General features: G+C 36.0%; 1 protein-coding gene across 3 annotated transcripts in view; it reads right to left on the bottom strand.

The window, feature by feature from the left end:
* The window catches only part of LOC134649390 (uncharacterized), an 85067-nt gene that overhangs the window by 46876 nt on the left and 13518 nt on the right, over positions 1–24673 (bottom strand). Inside the window, exon 1 of one of the 3 annotated variants that reach the window (XM_063504132.1) lies at positions 120–259. The exons of 1 other annotated variant lie outside the window; for it this stretch is intronic. In XM_063504132.1, coding sequence (XP_063360202.1) covers positions 120–151 — 32 coding nt within the window. In that variant the 5' untranslated portion in view covers positions 152–259. Of the gene's footprint in view, positions 1–41; positions 260–24673 lie in introns of those variants that run through there. One more of the 3 variants, XM_063504131.1, reaches the window with a different exon arrangement.

The following is a 24673-nucleotide window of genomic DNA, read 5'->3' on the forward strand; positions in this document are numbered from 1 at the left end:
AGTCGAGCTTTCTCTACACGAGGGTATAGGTTCTCTCTCACCAAACCGGTTGGCCCTTCATGCTGCTCCGGTGCACACAGAGGCACAGCATCCCTCAACTACGCCAGAACAACGCATACCATATCTGATTACAGCAAACTTCACCGGTCATCTTGTCAACCACTGCACATGTTCCAAAATATCACACTGTCTGACACTCGCGAGCGTCCGCGCGCCGCGCCGGCTTACACACGACTGCCGAGCCAAGGAAAATAAACGAGATGCGAGACAGCCTAAATAAACTCTAGTCAACAAAAATAGACGTTAAACAAACCACGATAAAGTCCAAAGTTCAGATTTTTTCTGGTGTTTATGACGGTTATCAAATCATTTCTGCCGATTGTTGCCAAAGCCTAGATGCAGGGAAGAAAGTAGCATTTCCCCGTTCGGATGCTGCGATTTGCGGCATATGAAACGCGGTCGCCGTTTCATGATTTAATAATGGTGGAAGTCGGTCGATGCCCGCGGCAGGGTTACATCGGTTGCCTACTAATGTAGTTTGAGGTTAAACTTAGGTAGTTAAGGGGTTTAGGTTATATAATTAAGGGCAACTTTGTTTGTAGAGGCGCAGCACAACTCTACATTGGCATTGACTTTTAATAGATCTATCATGAAAAATACTATCCATAAAATGACATTTATATAATTACCATTATTATATGTTTTTGACAGTTCACCGGGGACACTTTAAAACATATGATGGCTATGTCACGATAATTAATTATAATAAGTCGAATTTGAAACCCGAACAAGTGACAGACAGAATTGCAAGGATGTTTGTTAAATACATACTTTAATAAGAACGGAACTGACAAAGAATGTATGAATTTTACCGCTACTAGTTGTTTTTAGGTAAGGATGTTTTTATGACATAACGTACTTACTTAAATAAACAAATACACAGTCCAATAAGTTTTCTTTCCTATTCTAAGCCCAACTTTAAACAGGCCAAATGAACTGTTAGCCGAACTAACTAACTAAACAATTCCAAATATTCATTTCAAATTCAAAATCAGAAATTAAGATACCGTTTTCAACTTATTATCTTGTCGGCTGAATTTGAAATGAAAACTAAGACTGAATTAAACATTCTTTTGCGGAAGTATTCTTTTAATATCCATCTTGAGACTTGAGAATGGAATTGTTATATTAGAAAATACCTTCTTTTACTGGGTTTAAATAAAGTTTGATTATTACGCTTCTTGAATAAACTTTCGTTAACCGTTGAATTGGCAGCAGCATCCAGTAGGCTTCAAGGTTTACTGCCTATAATTAATGAGTTTAGTGAAAGTGTCTTCCGATTATGGATTAATAGAGTTAAACGATTGAGGTTTAGATGACGCGTGGGTTTAAATTAATTTTAACCGCTATAATAACATAACATTTTGTGTTTGATAACTGAAATAGATATCATACACTAATTATCTGATTGTCGTATTCATTAGTAGTGGAGTAGCAAAAGAATACAAATCCAATAAGTTTTCTTTCCTATTCTAAGCCCAACTTTAAACAGGCCAAATGAACTGTTAGCCGAACTAACTAACTATTTAAACTGTGGACCGGTGGTGAATTCAGAACCGCAGCCCGAAAGGCAACTGCATAAATGAATTGGGTTTCTGTCCGCGACTGCTCTGACATTTTAGGAGCTCCAAGTAATCGGATACACCGAATTGGAATGCAAATAGAAGCTATCCTGCCCTAGAAACCTGTTGTTGTGTTTTTAAGCACAATTTACGAGTTTCAATATAATCTCTTGCTGTGAGTAATGTGCATTGTGATTATAGATGGCAGTTACCTATTATAACCACGGCATATTTAAGTTCAGCAGAATTTAGAAAAAAAATGAGGTTACTTTGATAATTTTAAAGCAGCCACTAAACTATCACTATATTTTAATAACTCGAATTTTCGTGTAACGTATTAACTACACGTTATTATTAATTCAGATTTACCAGAAATCTCGTATATTTAAAGGAATATTATGATTTAAAACTGAATCTTAAAGTCAAAGTCACTCCGTATACGGTACTATAAGTAGGTTTCGAAACTTCTAAATGCTTAGTAGACAGATACGTTCATCACTTGAATGCCGTCTAATTTCACGATTACATTGGCCTGGGACTAATAACGGACAAAAAAGTGAAACAGAGCATTGACTGCAGAGTTCAGCCACCTTTACAAAAACATGAATTGTACCTAATCATGTTTAAAAAACCTCAACAAAATGGTAAACAACATGGCAATGTAGCTACTGAAAGTGCTGCTTAGCCAGCAAAAAAGATAACCTTCATGAACCCTAATTTAGCTATCTTTTATGAAAATTGTAAAAAGCTTCCGAAAAATCTCAGCGTAAACCAACGCGCCCTTCTTTTGTTTATGATCTTCAAGGCTGTTGATAAGAAAGCTTGGCGAAACATCACTTTAGTTAGATGAACCAGGATTCTTGATTACCATCGCTATTCATCGTTATGGCCTCGACGGAAGACCAGAGGGCCTACCGCGAACCACGTTCGACGTGTTACCTCCCTGTCACACGTACGAATTTACAAGTGCGACAGAGAGGCAACATGTCGAACGTGGTTCGCGGTAGGCGCTCAGCGTTGGCCCACCCAGGCTAACGCCATGCTGAGTCGGGACCAGCATTTCGTGGCTAATATGTGTTATGTTATGTAATGTTATGCGTTGTAATATTATGTGTAAATTTGTTTTTTATTTCTCTTTTTATCTGTTTTTTGCCACGAATAAACAATTTATATTTCTATTTGCATAATATGTATTTGGGCGGATCAGTACTGATAGCATGAAAGTAGGTATTCATTGCTCCTACGAGTTTTAGGAAACCAAAAATGCATTTCAGCTGCGGTGCTGTAAGCTAGGGGCCTATTTATTAAATATTTTGATGTGTCTTTTATAAGTAGACACGTTAGTAGAAACTAATTTTAAAATGAAATAGACGAGACGATAAATCAGCGATAGATCAGCGCTGGAAGTCGCCAGCAACATGCTGTTTCGTAACACTATGTTTTTTTTATTGTATTGTCTATGTGTTTACGGAAAAAAACATTCTATTCTAAATATTTACTTAATGAAAATGTGACCAAGCCCTTCAGTGGCCCAAGCTGGAGTTTTACATTTACTACTTTTTCAGTGAAGAACAATATTGTTAGGAAACCAAACATAACAACTTCCAACAAGGTCTAAAAGTTCCCGTCTAGCTTACATTATAGAAGTTCATATGCTGACAATCATTTTTGTAAAAGCTAGCATCAACAGCAAATGTTTGCGTCGGGTACACAAACAGACAATAACGGGCTCCCTAGGGTTGCAACCCGGAAAGCGCCAACTTTTGGAAGGAGAATTTTGTTTTTTCGACATAAACGTGATTAGGGACCTACCGCGAAGTTTTCAATCCGATGTTTCCGTATCTATGTTTCTATCACTCTTGCAATTTGATAGATGAAAAAACAGAAAGTTTGAATTTCGAAGTTTTCAGTTAGCCCCTAGGTAATCCAGGTATAAGTCAAGTTATTTTAGGAACAGGTCACCGCCGAGAAAAACCGTTCCCTGAACTAAATAGTCAAAGTGGTAGTTAGCATATTTTTACGTTTCCCAGCAAGGTCGGACCCGGCGCGCCTGCATTGCGGGCAACGACAAACATAATGGGCACAATATGGCTTAGCTGTGCTGTATATTGTGCTGAATAACGAGTAGTATATAAAGCTGTAGTACGTAACTATGCCTTGTATGGATAAAGATGATTTATTCAGAATAAATTGAGGTTATCTTCTTACCAAGGAATATGAATGTTGGTTTTGTAGGATTAAGAAATTTAAATTAATTGTGATGTGGTTTTAAACGTATGTAGTTTAAATCCAAAATGGGTTGTTTGTATACTTACTCGCCTCGAGAAGATATATGCTTATATGTAATTAATCTTTAGGTACCTTTAACCTCTAGCCGCCCAGAGACCTATAAAAAGGTCTCCTGTTCCATTTTAATTTGAACTTTGTGTTGACAAAATAAAATTTCATTTTGCTTGGCAAGGTTTGACGTATGGGCGGCTAGAGGATAAGGCCCTAATGTTTCCACATCCAACCCAAAAATCTAAAACTTCTGCTATTACTAGTTCTGCTACTATTTCAAAACAAGAGTAAGTAAGTAAATAGTGTACAGTCGACGACGTCAAATATACTATGTTTACATTTTTCGCCTTTTTATATAGGAGTCGTACGTAAGGTAAGGGTTTACGTCAACAATACAATAGTTCATAAGGTTCCAGAATACTACTTCTTTTCATTTACTTTGGTCTGAGCACATGTGTTCTCGGGTTGAATTTTATTGAACACATAACGTTGCGTTGCGTCTGTTTATTAAATTTCCCTGCCCTGAAAATAAACCAAGCAACAATTTGCACCGTAGTTTTTTCCTTATTAACTAAGTTGTAAGACACTTCCCTTTTTAGGGTTCCGTACCCAAAGGGTAAAAACGGGACCCTATTACTAAGACTCCGCTGTCCGTCCGTCCGTCCGTCCGTCCGTCCGTCCGTCCGTCCGTCCGTCCGTCCGTCCGTCCGTCCGTCCGTCCGTCTTTCCGTCTGTCACCAGGCTGTATCTCACCAACCGATATGATAGCTAGACAGTTGAAATTTTCACAGATGATGTACTTATTTCTGTTGCCGCTATAACAACAAATACTAAAAACAGAATAAAATAAAGATTTAAGTGGGGCTCCCATACAACAAAAGTGATTTTTGACCGAAGTTAAGCAACGTCGGGCGGGGTCAGGACAGTTTTTGTGCTTGTTTTTTTTGCTTGTTTTGCTCTATTTTTTGTTGATGGTGCGGAACCCTCCGTGAGCGAGTCCGACTCGCACTTGGCCGGTTTTATCTAAAGCCGCAATTAGTGCGGTTTTTTTATTAGAATTTGAAAGTTTTGTTCAAATCTACCTTGTTGCGTCCGATATAGGTAGGTAGGTACATAATAAAATGCTATGATAGTGTAGGTACTGTAGGTATTCAGTGTTTTTTGCTTACCATACATCAGCAACATTGAATGACGATATTATTGACATAACTTACCTGGAATAAAATAATTATAATTTAGTAAAAGCAATTAATACGTACACGCACAATTTATTTTTAGATAGTTGTATCGATTATAATTCGACGTTTGAAACACGAATAATATACTAATAGGCAATACAATTTTAGGATCTTTAAATATAACTGCTGCTGGTTTAATTATTAGGCATTACAACCTATTTGAATACAATGGAAATAAAGTCATTATTTATTTTATTTTTTACATTACCTACTATTCCAATGCTTAAATAAACTTAGTTATTATTTATATTATACAATACTTAGAACTGTGTCGCAATCGTGAAATATAAGATGTAGAACAACGCGCCAAAAGTATGTATCTGCCAACGTGGAATACTTTTAAAATAGGGATATATCTTTAGAGTTCCCGTTTAAAATTCTCTGTGACTGTCTTATCGTTCTTCATATAGAGATATATCAGAGATACCTACATATGTTTGTTAAGTTATAAGAGAACTTTTGATGCTGACTGTACCATATTGTTTTTTTTAATCCATAAATGGTTTATGTAAAGCGTCAAGTTGCGTAAATAAACATAAAAAACGATAAGGGTGTTTCATTAGGACTGTATCGTTTTATCAATTCCTATGCGTGGGTAAAGTAAAGAGGTAATAAATTTACAGCGACAAGGTTGCACAGCTTAGGCTGTCTGGCGGATAGGGAAAGTTGCTTGACGGCCGGGTCTTCCGGGTTGTCTTGTAAGTTGTAACTCTATCGGGTATATGGGCGATATCTGCATTAAAAACACATTTTGTGCATAATAAATACATACTTAGTACTATAGGCCTACCGCCTCACAAGTCACACTTATCTCGGACTGCGGAGTGTTTTTCTAGTAGATAGGTAACTACATATAACTTTTAGGCTTAAAACTATATTAGTTATAGATCTATTGCATTTTTATTTATTACTTTATCGCCACTCGTTTCGAATTTCTTCTTTTCCGCACTTGTATCGTAAATAACTATTGTATGTGCCAATTTGAATTTCTATGTGTAAAGAAACTTTGTAAACTAGTCTTTATAACAATGTTTCAATTTGTTTTGTGAAAGCAACTTACCATGTTTGGCTCTAAGCACATAACGAGCTTCCTATTGAGGGCTTTGTGTTTTTTGTTGGAACTATATAAACGCAATACAAAGAGAATTCCTACGTATTAACTTGTTATTGAAATTTATTGCTACTATAATGGAATCAATTTATACGTGATAAAAGGTTACTCAGAGTTAACTTCTATATATTGTGTTCGGGTCGATCTGAACTTTAAGTTCAAATCTATATATTGTGTTCAAAAGTTTAACGACTTTACAATTTCAGTGGTTAATTATCGACGCGCGTTTCTCAAAATAGCTAAAATATATATTATAAACCCTTTTTTGCCCAAGAAATTTTTCCGACTCTGTAAAAGTTTTTAGATTTCTTTTTAAATATTAACATCGTTTGAACGATTATGGAGCAAAAAACGATTTTTGCAAAGGAAAATCAACAGCTGTAAAGGTCAACTGCTTTCTATAAACTGTCATTTTAAAATTTGGAATATTATTTATTGAAGTGAACATTCGAGGGAAAATATATTACAATTTAATATATTAAATTTGTACATGCTTGAAAGTAAGGTTGCGAATTCAGTTTCAGATATAAACTTCATCGGTCAAAAGTAATTGCAACAATTTAATTGTTAGACATATCTCTTATTGTTAAGCTATCAAAGAATTTTAATTTTGTGACTAGCTGTGGTTTCGGAAAGACTGCTGCTGCTGCTAATGGATGGAAGCTCAGCTGAAACGTCGAAATTGAAGGTAAAAACAATGAAACTATATCGCGGTAGGACCCGTTTGTGAAATTAAATATGTGTACAAAACGCGAGAGTTTAAAGTGTTATATGACAGATCTTATCGACAAATTGGGGCAAGCACGTACATGGGATATGATACCTACGTACTGTAGGTACTCGTAGATGCATTAATATGTACCTATCATTTATCACATGTACAGTAAAATATCCAATAACAGACAGACTGTCGTGCCACACGTGAGGCTATAAATACATTGTAGCGAGACATGTGCGTACCTACTAAGGAAAAATAAGAAAATGTGTTCATCGTTCACATTGTCCAGTCGCTGAACTACGCCCATAGTAAATCAGGAATCAAATATCTACGAATTGTAAAATCACATTACGTTAAAAATCTTTTAAAAATTGGAACACATATTTTAAGGAATTTTAAGTAGGTATATGTTTATTTGTATGTATCTACACGCGGACACTATTTGGCACTCCCTGTCCAACGTTTTTTTTTTGCGTTTTCTGCACACGTTACGTTATTTTATTTTACATCTTGGCGAAATTTTTTTGTATTTATCGTTTTGTTTAGAATACCATCGAGTACGTGATAAAGTGCAATATAAATAGAATTGCGTGATAAAATTTCATAATAAAACTACCAGTTGTACTACCAATTATGCGTAAGTACAATAATAATTAATATACTTAGGTATACAAATACATCATTCACCGTAAACGTACGCGTTTACATTAGCCTTCGTTCCGTAAGAGCAAGTTAAGTAGATTCCATCTTAGCTGTTTTGCTTGCCAAGCACTGCGATATCCACCGTTGAACAGCAGCTAGTTGCCCGGTGTGTATACCAACTTTCGCGTAACAAAGTGTGGCCGTCATATTTTTAAGTAAGTATAGAAACTTAACGTTAATGATGACATTTTTACACTTTGTGTTAGCAAATGCCATGCAGTTAGCTAATTGGGCCGATTCTACCTATCTACCGCTCTTGTACTATGTATATGCTGCAAAAGTGCATATCCACTTTTTTATGGAATTTACCTATTCATAAAGTGGGCTAGCTGGGTCGTCTCTTAACCTTTTCCAGACCGTGTCAAAAGCTGTCTCTCAGGCGCCACGTCACCGAAGTGTCAAAACTGAAATTGAACTGATGCATAATTGCATATGCACCTAGGTCTATGTTGCTCTGTGGTCTATGACCGATTAATACGTCTTTGGCGTTGGACCTGCGGTGCGTATATATCGGTCATTAGCGTCCAAAAGGTTAACAGTAAACTTATGTTAAGATTATTTTGAACGCTTGGCCCGCTTAGTGACTTACTGCTGCTAACTATGTACATATACCTACCTACTAATCACTATTTTAGGTGTCACTGCGTTGGCGGACAACAACAAAGCGTAGGTGGACTGTCTACGGTCAACAGTTGTACCGTGATTGAAATATCAATGAACTAGTCATTGGCAGGGAGTTATGTGAATGACGCATTCTAAATATGCCCTTAAATAAAAGCCGTTTACGTTATATATTTTCACCTGTTTACACACGTACTTATACCTAATCAGTGACAGAAAGTCGTTAGATAGTATGTAACTTTGTCACGATGTTTAATTTGATCTAATAGTTCGTATTAAATACGTAAAAAAATTAAAATATACTCAAAATCCTCAATATACAACATTTTATTATTTTATATAAGTAAAATATAGTCCTCCTCATCGTTTTCGATGACGGCGACCCTAAATAAACATCATGGACGTTGTCTAGCGTGAGCCCTTATGTGGCTGGCCAGGCCGAACTTGGTCTTAAATACTCTATTGCACGTGTGGCAATAAAGCTGCGTTGAGCGTGTACACGTAGGAGGGCTTAGGTCTCTCTTTCCGTGACTGGCGTTTTGTGCCTAGGCTTGTGAGGCGGTTATCCTCAAACATTTTGACACCGTTATGGATGGTAGAACGCCAAGATGACCTTCTTCCAGCAAGCTCCTCCCAACGCTCAGGGTCGATGGCGCAAGCGCTCAGATGCCGTTTGAGGACGTCCTTGTAGCGCAGGTGCTGACCACCGTGCTTCCGCTTACCCACTGCCAACTCAGAGTAGAGGATAACCTTAGGCAAGCGGTGGTCATCCATTCGAAGGACGTGCCCACACCATCTGAGCTGCCGCTGCATTAGTATGGCCTCCATGCCATACATTCCGGAACGACGCAGGACCTCGGAGTTGGGAACATGGTCCTGCCACCTGATCCTGATCTACAGGGTGCTTCCTGTAACAGGAGCAATAAATTAAACCGTAGGTTGTACTCCTCAAACTGACCAACATTTGTTCAGCAACTTTTCAAAATAACTCATGTTTTGATTTTTATTACACTTTAAAGTTTATTTTAAGACGCAATGTATTGCAAATTTTGTTATGTTTAAAGCGTGACAAGCAACGTCAAACACACTGATGTCAGCGTACATTGAAGGCAATATTTATTTTGTATGAAAAAGTGGAAGTCTAAAGGATTCATAATTTTTAAAAGTTGCTGAACAAATGTTGGTCAGTTTGAGGAGTACAGCCTTTGGTTTAATTTATTGCTCCTGTTACAGGAAGCAGCCTGTATACTCAGGATCAGGATAAGTAAAATAAAGTGTAGGTGTACCTGTCTCATAAAGAGCTCATTTCACAACGGGACAGTTTTGTTTTGAAGCGATGCCAAGATAACTATGGAGGCCTAGAAAACGTCACAACTGCCTCTTTTTCTTGCTATTCTTATTTCTTTTCTAATTAGAGCAAGAATCAGAAACTTCGTTACCCCCTCTTCTATAAGAGCGGCCATTTTGATTATTATAGTTATCTTGGAGGATACAACTAAACGGAGTAGCCATTAACAAGCTTTCCCCTCTGTCGAAAATAGGCGGCCAACGGTCATACACAATGTATGGACTGACGTTTATCTGACATGGCTATTTTTACGTTACGCATACATTTGACGTTCCCCTCCCCCGCAAAAATCGGCAGACTGTTTTGTACAGAAAATTACAGACAAGGCGTCTCCGTTTGATTATATCCTCTAAGATAGTTATAGTTGTCCAGCTATATCAGTTCTATATTGAGAGAGTTAATGCCCGAGACTTTTGGTTACAAAACTTATGGTCACAAATCTTTATACTTAGGTACTATGAATGACATAGTACCTAAGTATTGGACTAAATCTTGATGACATGATGACGGATGATAAATAATTTCCTACTTGAATATCAAACTCAAAGTGAGTCTCGATGGGAATACCCAACCAGGACCCATCCTGAGAGCGTATTCATTCAGTAACGTACAATATGATCTCAATATCAGTCCACCGCAATAATTCCAAATACATGGCAGAATGCCGGTATCAGACTTCATCAAACTAAACGCCTAAAATAATTTAAAAGCAACCATAAAGTCCTTCATAATCTCTTTATTAAATTTATATTCACGATAGGAGCCCGGAGCACTCAGCATTAATAAGTAGATATTTTCAGAAATTATATTGACGACCGGTCTGGCCTAGTGGGTCACTACCCTGCCTGGGTTGGAATCCCAGTAAGGGCATTTATTTGTGTGACGAACACAAATATTTGTTCCTGAGTCATGGGTGTTTTCTATGTATTTATGTATTTGTATATTATATATATCGTTGTCTGAGTACCCACAACACAAGCCTTCTTGAGCTTACTGTGGGACTTAGTCAATCTGTGTAAGAATGTCCTATAATATTTATTTATTTATTTATTTATTTATTATATTAAATAAGTATGTTTTATACTTTTACTTACAAGCTTAAAGTAGCATCGTAATATTATCTTCACGGACATCGCTTATTATTATTGAAGCGTAAGTGTTCTACGAAAAGCTTTTCTAATCGCATTTTCTGTGAAGTTTTATAGTCTATGGAATAACCTTGTTCTGAAAAGTTTTGGTTTATGTCGTTTCAATGGGAAGATATTTATATTTATTTGCGTATACAAATACATTTCATAGATGTCGTCATATTAGCATCTGTTCTGTGTAATTCAATAACTCAATAAATAGGTACCAGCGGAGCTTAAAAACTACCTAATCAATACCTTTTTTTTTATCAAGTGGGTACCTACTGGAATATCCGCTTGCTATAGAAGCAAATGGGTCAAAAACTTTTTTAATACGACTTAAAAGTTACTTACTTTCCTATGGTTAACAAAACAAAAAAATATGTAACTATAAAGCCTAATTTTCTTTCCGGACCCTCATAGGCATGTACAAACATTTCTCTTCTTAAATTTTACCAAAATGGTTAACTTATTTACACATCGGTAACTCGTGGCATTTAATTAAAAGATTAGTTTAACTGAGTTAATGTCCACCGGAAAAACGCCCGATCTCCCGAACGTTTTTCACCCAAATAACAATGTGTACTATGGAAAATATCCACAAAAACATAATAAATATACAATCCAGCTATAGTTGTTATCAAGACATTGAATGTGTGTGGTTTGTGGTCAGTACGGATAAATGTATTATGGTTCCCGGCTTCTGTGATCTGTCCACAATGCAGTATTTGCTCTCTGCACAATGCACTTGCAGATGGACAATTGCACATGTCTCATTCATGAAAATTATTGTTGCAGATCATCGACTATAATATAACATGTTTTATTTTCAGCGTAAAAGGGTGACGTTTTCGAAACCTTATTACTAATTTGTTATTTAACTTTATTTTAAGTAGTATTTCCACTTGGTTATAATATTATACAGTCAGATGTCAATTAAACAAAATTTAAATTGGAGGATTCATAAATATAGCTGGTCAACCAAATCTTGTCAGTAAAAAAAGGCGCGAAAGTTAAATTTTCTATGGGACGATATCCCTTTGCGCCTACATTTTTAAAATTTCCCGCCTTTTTCTACTGTCAAGATCTGGTTGACCAAGTATAGTTATTATTCTCTCTGTCTATGTTTGAAATGAGACAGACCTTTGACAAACTATAGATACCTTTATAGGAAGTCAGGTAAGATGAAACAGAGATAAAAACAACGTCGATATTTTGGAGAGTAGGTATAGACAGACACTAAAAGCCAAAACCTTATAACTGTCGTCAGTACCAAATAAATAAATGTCTCTGATGCAATTAAAATACGAGTAGGCCCATTTCTAAATCGTAAACTTGATTAAACGTTTTCATCTCCAAATTAACTGTAATTAGTCTTGGAAACGGTTTTCGTCGACGCGATTTAATTAGAAAAAAAGGACCGAGAGATAATTAGAAAAAAGAGTAAAGCGTGCTTTTCATTTTAGCTGTTTCACAGACCATGACGGGGACGGCGGAACGAGCTTGACGCTTTTGTTAAAGACTTGTGTTAAACTTTCCTAGGTAGGATATGTAGACATAATATATATATACGATCGATACGTTTGCCCAGCAGAGGGACACTCTAGGATAGAAATGTATCAAAGAGAATTATCAAAAATTGTATGAATGAATTTTCTCGGTATCTTTTTTCTGTACGTTTATTGCAAAACTTTCTTACAGTTATATAGTTTCTATTTCTATGACAATTTAAATAGACGCCTTTGAGTGACGTAAATTTTAAATGAAACAGTCGTCAACAGTTAAGAACATTGAGTAGGTATGATATAATCTTAATCTGAAAGGGAACTTTCCAAGTGGAAACTTGCATGAGAATTTTCTCATAACAGTTTCCAGAAATTTTGGAAATTTCGTGAATGTTCTGCACATTGCACGTAAATAAATAAATAATAATAGAGTTTTAGAATGCTGGCTGAAATGCGAGATGACTGTATATGTTCACCACTTTCTTTCTACAAAATCTTATCTACATATACTCGTATTACAAATGTGTCATGTCTTGAGCAATCGTCACTCAATCGTTGTAAGAGTAGGTAAGATCAGGGATGGTTATTTACTCATTCACCGCTGCGTGGGTGTAAAATACACCATCTACACAATCCCATTAGTAAGATTTGCATTGACGTAGTTACATTGTAAATCCAACACAAAACGCCTCCAAGAGCGTTCAACCGTTTCCAAGTACTTAAGGAAATTTAATCTTAATTTAACTACAGAGTAAGCCGATTTCGAAGAGACAATGTGTAAATAGCAAGTGTAATTTCCAGAGGCTCAAATTTCCCCACGAAAAGCCCGGTTCAACTCTTGTGCGAAAAGAAAATTTTGTATGTAATTTATGATACTGGTTATTACATGGCGCTGTGGAGAATCTCAAGTTAATTTGTTACCCTAACCAGCCACTTAGTCTTCTGGCTTTATCTTAAGCTGTCTTAACAAAAGCCGTTTATTTCGGAGACGGAAGACATATTGCTTAATTAGGTACTATTCATGGTTAGCAGATATAACGACCGCCCGGAGCCCAAGAGCTTTAGGTTTATACGAGTAATATTTAGTCAGAATTTAAAGACTGGTAATAAAGTGATAAATAATCAAATAAGCTGTTGACGTCATAGCGTATTTGAATACCTAATATTTTCCAAAGTAATAACCTCACAAACGATTATTACAATTATTTATTGACACCTGCTATGTTTCCACATTTACTGACTTGAACTGAAAACAAAAAAATACACTGCCTTCCTATTACATTCAATAAAACAAAATAAAGTTTTATAACTCAGCGTAATATTCGAGAATTACTTCGTAAACGCTCACATATCCGTAGGGTCCGCTCTGACCCGGAAAATTACTTGACAATTTTACAAAATGCCGACGTGCTTTTCAGCGCTGGGTCTAAATTCATTAAACTTTGTACCTATTTCAGTGCGAGCTGGCATAATTTGTTGTAAGTATCTAGAAATTCTCACCCGTTCCGTCTCTCTTGATGCGCTTGAGTAACCATCGATGTTCCGAAGTATTTTTTCCAATGATTCGGTTGCCGAAATTCTAGTTGTCATCATGTTGTCATTTGTGTTAATAGGTATTTGTAATCGTTTGAATAACTGGTAATTGAAATTTATTTCTACAATTGATTAAATGCATACTGTTGTCAAGTGAAGTTACGTTGAGTAGTCATTAAAAGTTAACACTTCGTCCTTATCTAGATAACTCGTGCATATTTTCCTCGGAGGGTACCTACGTGCTTAATGAAGTCCAACGTTGACTGAAGCGCTAACTTAGTGGCATTCAAATTTTGAAGATATTATTTTGATTGGAAATTGATCCGGTTCCGATTAAATTAAATCTCACCTTTATTATTTTGATGACAGCCAATTACAAATAAAGATAAAAATTGTAAAGGTCGAAAGGTCCTTTGTGGCGGTGGAGTGTGCACGTCGCTTACCTGCTGACCTTATCATCTTTGATAACCCAGTATAAATGAGCCAGGAATCAGAGAAAATACATAAATAAAACCACGTGTCTTGGTTCTTTGGTCAATATTTATTATAGGTATCAAATTGTACTCGTATAATTATCATTGGTAGGTATACTAGGATTTTTTTTATCTTTAATTTAATTGGGTTATTTGTATCGTGTAGTTTTGTATGTTTGAATTGTTTTTTTTCCCGTTGATGAGTAAATACAAATGTATGTAAGGGGTACATACCCCTTGGCTTATACGTAATGCGTCTATTAGAATACTCGATAGAGTAGCATTACGCATTATACCAATACAAGCGAGACGTACTACTGGTAATGTCAAATAAATATCAAATCAACATCATATTTTCAAATACCGAATACCTCTTCAGTTTACTAACACCCTGTTATGACACAGAAGCGACTAAGCTCTGTAATTGGGTCACCAGGGAGTTGAAATTCAACGCTGCAGACATGTTATACTCATTGCCTAATAAGGAATGCTCAGAGAGGTCGTTAGACTTTATAGTTTAGGGCTCTGAGCTTTATGGGCACTAACTTAATGCTCACGAAGACCGCTATCGAGGGTCTTCTGTCAAGGATTGCATTTAGCAACTTGACTCTAGAATAAATAACAACTTACTATAGCACAGTGGTTCTTATCCGAACTACTGACCTGGTGGTTCAAAAAAGCACCCGAATTTACCTATAAACACACCAACCGTTTATTATTTTAATAGTTGTAGGTACTTGCTTCCAAAAGTACTAAGCTGTTCGTGGTCCTTGGCCAAACATTATGTTTTGTCAAATGGTCCGAAAGATTAAGAACCACGTTACTAGTTTACTAACCTAACCTAACCTAACCTATATTTTTTTACAAATTCTTAAATAATTTTATTTGCCTTCCGAAACACGGATATTTTGAGAAGTTATGTCTAAAGTTTTAGGACTGTGATTAACCTGCTTGGTATAATAAATCCTTATTTTCTCTAAAAAACCGCTTATTTGCAAAATACTTTGCTTTAGGTATATTTTAAATCATGAATTTGCCCGGCGTAATGTCGGGAAAATTAAGCATTTCCCGGATTTTTCTCGTAAACCGCTCAAAGCTTCTTTATTTTTACTACGGTTACGGAAATTCAACCTAATTGAGCTAAGAGGAAATCTCACTTATAAAGAAAATGTATTTTTACACTCAGATTTCTACTAAGTGGTTGCTTCATGCCCATATGATGTATGGGAAGCGTTTCAGTGTAAACTATTTCGAATGTACATACTGCGTCATCGTACATCGGCGCTGAATTTTAGGCGGGTTAGAGTTTTATCAATCTATCAAGACGTAGTGTATGAAATTAGACATGCCTATGTATTTTTAATAAACAGCCAAGTGTAAAAATATGAGAGCATTGAACCCTTTTTAAATATGTAGTACCGACTTTACAAACATTGAGTGTGTTTGTAACAACATGCTGGTGTTTAAATCTAGGTACATGTATATAGGAGACTTTGCCAGAAAGGTTATGTCGGCTCCTTTTAGGCTTCTACATGATTGAGTGCTCTCATATTTTTAACTCGATCAAGTTTAGTTCACAATAAATACCTAAGTGGGTACCTCATACCTACATTTGATTAGAAACTAGAGTGCTATGATAAGTTAAATTTTTTTATTGAATAGGTATTTATTATTCTTTTTCTAAAAATATTCGTCAGCACGACGTATTTACACAACATAATCTTGGAGAGGTCCATTATGATGAGCAAAGTTAAAAATACCTTGTCTCGAGGCAGACACTCGCAAGATGACAGATAAGCTCTAAGATCTTATAAGTAAACTATCTAAGTACAGTCAGCAGCAATAGTCGCTAAGCGGGCGAGGTGTTCAAAATGATCTTGAAGCGACTTTATGGTTAAGAGAATAAGAGTCAAGGTAATTTTGAACACCTCGCCCGCTTTAGCAAATTCTGCTGTTGACTGTACCAACTCATTTTCACTCCTGCTCTTAAGTCTTAACTAATTATAACAGTTTAAATAATCATGTCAAGAGTTCAGATAAAATTAAGGCCGAACTGTCAAAGTCGACTAATCCGTTTGAACTTTATGCAGATTGTGTCGAGTGTCGAGACGAGAAGAGCGGTCGTTGAAATTCAACCGCCATCATGGAGGCTCGACCCGAGCTCAATCGCCCTCCGATCTCTTCAACTTGATGACCGAAAGATAACATTTAAGTAGACTGACACCCACTCATTAATTGGAAGTTCGTCAACCTTCGTCTTTACTATAACTTTGGGAACAAATCAAATTATTTTATTAAATATTCTGATTTGTGTCTTTTAAGTAGTCTATATATCACTACATAGTATAAAACAAAGTCGCTTCCTGCTGTCTGTCTGTATGCTTAGATCTTTAAAACTACGCAACGGATTTTGATGCGGTTTTTTTAATAGATAGAGTGATTCAAGAGGAAGTTTATGTATAATTTGTTAACCCGTGTGAAGCCGGGGCGGGTGGCTAGTAAATTATAAACTGAAATACATGTCATATATTCAAGAAAAAGCTTTCCCCACCTCCACCGCCTTCGTCACTTTTTTTAGGGTTCCGTACCCAAAGGGTAAAAACGGGACCCTATTACTAAGACTCCGCTGTCCGTCCGTCTGTCTGTCACCAGGCTGTATCTCACGAACCGTGATAGCTAGACAGTTGAAATTTTCACAGTTGATGTATTGACAGATGATGTATTTCTGTTGCCGCTATAAGAACAAATACTAAAAACAGAATAAAATAAAGATTTAAGTGGGGCTCCCATACAACAAACGTGATTTTTGACCGAAGTTAAGCAATGTCGGGCGGGGTCAGTACTTGGATGGGTGACCGTTTTTTTGCTTGTTTTTTTTGGTTGTTTTGCTCTATTTTTTGTTGATGGTGCGGAACCCTCCTTGCGCGAGTCCGACTAGCACTTGGCCGGTTTTCTTGAATATATGACATCTATTTCAGTTTATTTATTACAAGAGAATTTTATTTTTCTATGTAACTTGAGATAAATGTTATGGAATCAAAGTTGATTCCAAAGATAGAAATTGGGATGAAATTGAGATCAATGATAAGATTGCTAAGGCGGGCTATTTCATGGCTTTATGTTTGTATATTTTAGTTAAAGGGATATGTTTTTTGTTTTTTTTTTGTCTTGTATTGTTTTTATCCTGTATGTAAATAATTCGTACTCCTGACTCCGGAGTAAAAAGACATAGGTAGTTCCGCTGCTAACGTCGTTTTTCGTCGTCGTTTTAATACACACACACACAACAGTAATAGATTATATTTAAGTTTACGCTCCTTTCCCGTTTATTCGTAATATTAAAACATTTGATTTGTGCATATACTTTGTAAATACACTTTTCTTTGTATGACTTATCGGAATGGAATTGTCCAACGTTTGAATGTCCACCCAAACATCTCGTGAATTCACGAAATATTTTTTGTCGGACGCGTCACCAGGGCCCGCTGGCACTTCACCAACTTTTCCACGGAACTGCTTTCTGATTCACGTTTAAATTAACAATTTAAATGTTAATGTGCTTCAGCTTTTGAAGCCCGTTTGTAAGTATAACGAGTTCATATTTTTAAGTTAAAAGGTAAGGAATAATTGGATTAGTTGGTGCCTGGTGGTGATCTTCCATGGGGAATGAGAAAATCATCAAATGTAAAACAATGTAGTACGGAACGAATGTATTTGCGCCTAGCCAAGTTGATAAAACTTGTAGAATGATTGTGAAAAATACCTTTATTAATGTTAAAAAAAATTATTTTCACACAAAACGATTAAATAATACGAATGTAGACTAAAAATTAAACAAAAATCTCATGTTTTCCAGCAAAAAAATGATCATGATTATCCAAAAAACGATTTTTCTTGAAAACGATGAAATGCATTTCTTTGTCACCATCTCAATTGCATTTTATCTAATAAAAGTCAAATGGCTATTTATATTCTGTCTCCCGGTGGTTCATCCAGATTCCTAAGATGCATATGGTGACTAAAAGATATGCATCATTTATATGTTATTAGCCGGAGTTTTCTCGAGAGATTCGCTTTTTATCATGTTTTTATAAGAATCATCATTATCTTCCTCGCATTTTCCCGGCATTTTGCCACGGCTTATGGGAGCCTGGGGTCCGCTTGGTAACTAATCCCAGGAATTGGCGCAGGTTTTATTGAAGCGATTGCCATATGACCGTCCAACCCAGAGGGTAAACTAGGCCTTATTGTGGGATTAGTCCGGTTTGCTCACGATGTTTTCCTTTACCGAAAAGCGACTGGTAAATATCAAATGATATTTTGTACATAAGTTCCGAAAACCTCATTGGTACGAGCCGGGATTTGAACCCGCGACCTCCGGATTGCATGTTTCTATAAGAAAACTCTTTGTTATTAGAACTCCCGTTTTGATAACTCCTGCTGATTCGTCATAGTGAGGATTAGTGATACGGCAGTTGGTCTGACTCGTCGGCAATTAGTCACAGGGATATTTCAGCGATAGGTGTTGGATACGTCTTAAGTTTTAACGTTCCAGATGCCGTTGAAATAATTAAACGAGTTATTGTTTATAGTAGGAACAAGCTTACAGATACAGATATACATAATGTTTTGTAAATTACGGTTGTAGTTATTTATAGGAAGTCACTGACTCACCGGCTTGTAAATGCTAACAGAAACTGAATTTCTACATCTGAGAACTCTATTTCTTATTTACCTTTGTACTGATAGAACAGACTAACTACGTAAATACTTGTGCCACATGAAATGGAACCTTAACACTAAAGAAACAAAGTAGCATTTCTCGAATTGATTTCAACATGCAGTCGGTTTTCAGAGGTGATGCAAGTTAATTAAGGATATATTTCGTAATGCGCGGAAACTGTAAATTCTAAGAGGTGTAGTAAAATATCACCGACACAGACATTTACTTCTGTTCCGAGTGGGTGGGATCTTGAAATGTATGTTAGAATGAAATGAACGTAATGAAAAGGAAATATATTATATAGGTACTTATTACGACAGGTCATTTTGAAACAATATTTACATAAAACCTAAAAATAACAACTAAATCTAAATATAAAATATCTCTCCAAAACTACCCGCTTCTGGAATGGAACCTAGAATGCTGGCGGCGTTGCCCCTTTGAATCGCCAGACTTAATCTTTGAGCCAAGAAGGAGCCCGCCCTGTGGTCGCCCGAGACACCTATAAAAAACTTGATAAAAGACTTGAGTAGATATAGAATTATGCTTTTTGTTGCAAGTTAAGTATGTTTTGCGAAAAAGATTGTGAAATCTCAGAGAGTAAGTAGTACCTACTACACTTTACAGCGTAGGTACCTAATTGTGTGTAAACTACACATGCAAACTACTATATTTATTATCGTAGTGAAATGATAGCTCATTTTAAAGTAAAATTTGTAAACTTCCATAATTTATGCCCGTCATTTATCCAGCGAGCTCTCTAAATTAAGTGATTTATAACATGACGTATTTTGTCTCCTTTATATATACTGCCGCCGACGTAATCTGATTATATAAAATTTTCATAAATTCGTCATATTTACGTTTTGCGTTAAAATTAAATGCTATTTAGACGTCGAAAACATTCATCTGTCACGGGTCGTTGAATTTTGTAAATTACAAGTGGAAAAACCTTGGTACAGTTCACGCACGCATGAACTATGAGGAACACACACCTTCCTCAGCCGCCGATTCCAATATTTTCGTGCGTGAAGTGTAGATTGGAGGAGATTTCATTAGGGCACCTTAGTGTCAGTTTTTTGGCAAGTAAAGTTGATAATCAATAGCAAAACTTTCGTTTCGGTATCAGAAACTCATTCTTTCTTCTTGACTGCGATTCCACAATAATATTTGCAAATGCCTTGAGGAACCAGTCAGACTACCCCTGCTACTTAGTTCCCAGGCAGAAAATCTTTGTCTCAGAAAAAGTACCTACTATTTCTAAGTCATCGGCAGCGCACCAACCCGCACTTGACCCCATGACATGTCTGAAAGCCGGGCCGCGCCGCAGCCTACTTCTTTTCAGCCGTGTTGACTCAACCTACTTTCATTGCCACTTGCACTGCAAAGCGACAAGAGGTCGACGTAGTTTTAAACTTATGGTGTGTTCCGAAACCTAGTTTACTCTAATCACAAATTGGTTCAACCGGTTTGGTCAGTTAATTTTTAGAAATTAGGAAAATCTGTAATACAAGAGCAATGTGGGTAGCTCGAGTATCCAAACATCTTTACAAGATACCCAACGTTTCAAAAATATACTTACACGCCTCTAAGACACTAATAATAAGGCTGTGTATTTATATTTTTAATCGTTGGTTTGTAAAGATTTTTGTGAAGTCAATGTTCTCTTTAGGTTTCAGTAGGTAAGTTTAATTTCACTTATGAGAGAGTCGTGAATCGTTGTTAAGCGTTTGGGCGTTGATGAAATAATCTCCAAAATATGAACACCAGCATGGAACGGATGAACACACAATAAGGACTAACGATTTCCTTAGAATCCGACATTATCCGTTTTCAACCACTGTGAAACGATGAGAGATTACATTAAATATGCAATTTAAGTTGATTGTTCAATTCAATGCTCATTTTCTGAATGTTAAGGGTTGATCGCCAACCTGGTAGGCCACGGCTAGGCCCGACCAGCAGGGCATCGGGTACAGGCGGAAGGGATCGGGCTATTAGTAGTACCCACGCTGACCTAATGCGATTTGGGAACTCCAATTTTTCTTCGCAGATGTATGCAGGTTTCCTCACGATAATATTCATCACATTATTTATTTAAAAAAAATAGAGTAATATTCTGTAGGTACAAGATATCAATGACATAAGTTGGTACAGTACGTACACGTTTACACGCTTGAACTTTAACGATAACAAGTAATCATTAATTACATATTCAATGTAATTAACTTTTTGCAATTTAAATGCGTAATAAGTTCATTGATAGTAATGACACGCGCAAGATAGATAAATAATAATAAAGAAGTCAGTGCCATTTCAGAAGTGCGATAACGGTATATTTAATATGCGATAATGTCCATCACTTCTCTCATATCAATTGTTATCAATATGCACTGGTCTTGTTATCGTAAAATAAGGTACAGAGTATATAAGCACAGAGGCTGATTCTAGAAATTGAATTGAATATACCTAAGGGCGTTTTCACTTAACTGTAAACCATTAACGGCCACGGAACTGACGGTAAAATCAAACCTCGTACATTTCTCACAAAACGTAACTTATGCATAACTTTAAATACATAGCGTAGCGCTTTCAAATACATTTTTAAGTGAAAATGCCCAAAATTATTATATTAGGAACGTGCTTCGATAAACTACCTAATCGCATTATGTATTTGTAAACTTATACCATGATGGGGAGATGGCACTACTAGTTGAGGATTCACTTAGAATAGGACTGAGTTACAAGGGTGTTACCTCACATGTCGTTCAAGCGGACGCACGAACCGCTAATTATACAGTTACAGTTTTTATTTTTAACACCACTTTGATTGACTGATTATTTTGGTTCAGGCGGAGTATGTCACTTTCTTAGGACGTCACATTCTGAGTTCGTCACTTTCTGACTTTGTAATTTTCTGAGATCGTCACATTCTGAGTTCGTCACTTTCTGATTTTGTCACTTTCTGAGATCGTCACATTCTGAGTATGACACTTTCTGAGGACGTCACTTTCTGAGTACGTCACTTTCTGAGAACGCCACTTTCTGAGGACGTCACTTTCTGAGTTCGTCACTTTTTTAGCATAGGTACGATTTAACAGTATAATATACCTGCACGAAAGATGTATACTGCCAGCAACCAGATCAATAGCTGTTTGACATACGGTCGCTTTTATATCCTACATACCAATACCAATCTCTGTTTGCCTTACGCCTGACTCGTAGAGAATTCCATTTGGCAAAACGTCCTATGTGTCGTGCAATAAAGTGAAAATAGAGAAATAAATAATAATAAAAAACAATCTAATTATGTTTCAATCAGAGTATTTAATTCAGAATAAGTACTTAGAAACTACAAGCACCAAAACATTTAGCCACAAATTGGAGTTAGGCCGGCAACAGCTTCGATTCAATACACATAAATGTATCGCACAGTAGGAACCATGATTTTATCATTCTCCGCTGTGATTAGCTCGTGAAGGTATCACGGCAAGCTCGCTGACACCAGTAGAAGGTCATAATTCCAACATATTTACGTACATTTAAACGGACTGCCGCTCCTTTCGTGACAACATATTCTTCAGCATACCGCGTCTTCTGTCATGTCTCCATAAACTCAAACGTCTTTTTTTCTGATGATAGTGTAAATTTTGGATACCTATCTGCGTATAAAATCAGCATTGCAGTTTTGTTTCAGACAATATTTCTTCTCGTGTCATCTGTGGAGAATAGGCGTCAATGGATTTTTTCTTCAAAGCGTTGCCGAATTTCAGAATATATGTTCAGCCATCAATCACTTCTGTGTATGGAGTGATCCATACTCTCATAGTTCTCATGTTCTTTATTTGTTTGTTTTCTTCCTATATAGGTTACACGATGAATTTTTAAATTATTATACATTATACTTTTAGCCTGACAATAGAAATCTAGCATGTCGCCGATTTGACAACGCTGATTTTTTTTCTATTTAAAATGCGAAACTACAAAAAGGTTATATATAGTTTGAGGACTGTCTCATTTCAAACATAGACAGAGATAATCATACTATCTTTGTCTTACTCTAGTACTAGCACCCAAAAGAAAAGGATGCGTATAGTTTGTATTGTTCTTATTTAATGACAAATTGGTTTAACCAACTATAATTTGATAATATGGTGCGCTAGCTTCGACCCGTGACTTCATCTGCGTGGAAATATGGTGATAATAATTATAGCTGGTCAACCAAATCTTGTCAGTAAACAAAGGCGCGAAATTCAAATTTTCTATGGGACGATATCCCTTTGCGCCTACATTTTTCAAATTTGCCGCCTTTTTCTACTGTCAAGATCTGGTTGACCAAGTATATGTCCTTCCCCGGGCCTCAAATCTTGGGGAACGAAAATTTGATTATTTTTGCGCTACGACGTACGGTTTAGGAGATACAGCATTATAATTTTTTTTTGGTTTTTTTTTTTATGTCTTTTTTGTTTTTTTTTTTATATTAATTAGGGGTTTCTTACAGAGGAATGAAAATTTTATTATTTTTGCACTACGACGCACGGATTAGGAGATACAACCCATAAACCTTTTTCTTTCTTTTTTATTATTTTCGTTGTTTTTCGTGTTTTTTAAACATCACTTACGGGTTTCAAAGGGGAACGTAAATTTGATTATTTTTGCGCTACGACGCACGGTTTAGGAGATACAGCATTATAAAGTTTTTATTTTGTTTTTTTTTTTGTGTTTTATTTTTAAATATTAATTAGGGGTTTCTTACAGAGGAATGAACATTTTAATATTTTTGCGCTCGGTTTAGAAGATACAACCATATAAACATTTTTCTTTCTTTTTTTTTCGTGTTTTTTAAATATTACAAGGGGTTTCAAAGGGGAACGAAAATTTGATTGTTTTTACGCTACGACGCGAAGGACCTAATTATTGTTTATAAATCATCATCATCATCATTATATTTCCACGCAGATGAAGTCGCGGCTCGAAGCTAGCGCAACATATTATCTAAAGTCTATTTTTTTATTCCGTAGACTGAAATGACAGTTAATTGTATGAACATGAAATGTCATTTCATACTATTAACTGTCATTTCAGTCTACCGAATAAAAAAATAGACTTTACAGTCCGTTAACTCTAATGACCTTCGGATTTTAGAAAAATACTTACATCGGGTATCGGCGGTAACACGCGAAGGTGATACTGCTATTCTGCTTTCTTACTCACTCACAAAAAGTTTTAAACTTACCGCAAAAAGTTAGGGATACCTATTGTCTCAATGTAAAATAAGCCCTAATTTAATGACGTTATGCTTAATATTTGGTTGATGACTATATTGCTATTTGACTTTTTGTCATATTCTATATAAAATAGAATCAGAATTTGAAAGCAGAACGTCACACCGTCATTTACTACTTCTGGCTGAAATTATATAGAGTGGTAATAACAGTCACATTTTTTTGTAGGTAAGTAAGTATATTTTATAGTTTGTGTTTTTTATTTTATCTCTAGTTTTAATTCAAATTTACTTTAAAATAAAAGAATAAATTAAAACATTAATTTTAAATTTAATTTGTAAATATACAGTAAGTACTTAAAAGTCACATATTTTAATGAATTTAAATATTTACTTACCTACTAGTTATGGTGGTATTAACTACTCTATACAAGGTGGTACAAACCTC

This window comes from Cydia amplana, chromosome 7 (assembly GCF_948474715.1).
Source record: "Cydia amplana chromosome 7, ilCydAmpl1.1, whole genome shotgun sequence".
Classification (NCBI taxonomy): Eukaryota; Metazoa; Arthropoda; class Insecta; order Lepidoptera; family Tortricidae; genus Cydia; species Cydia amplana.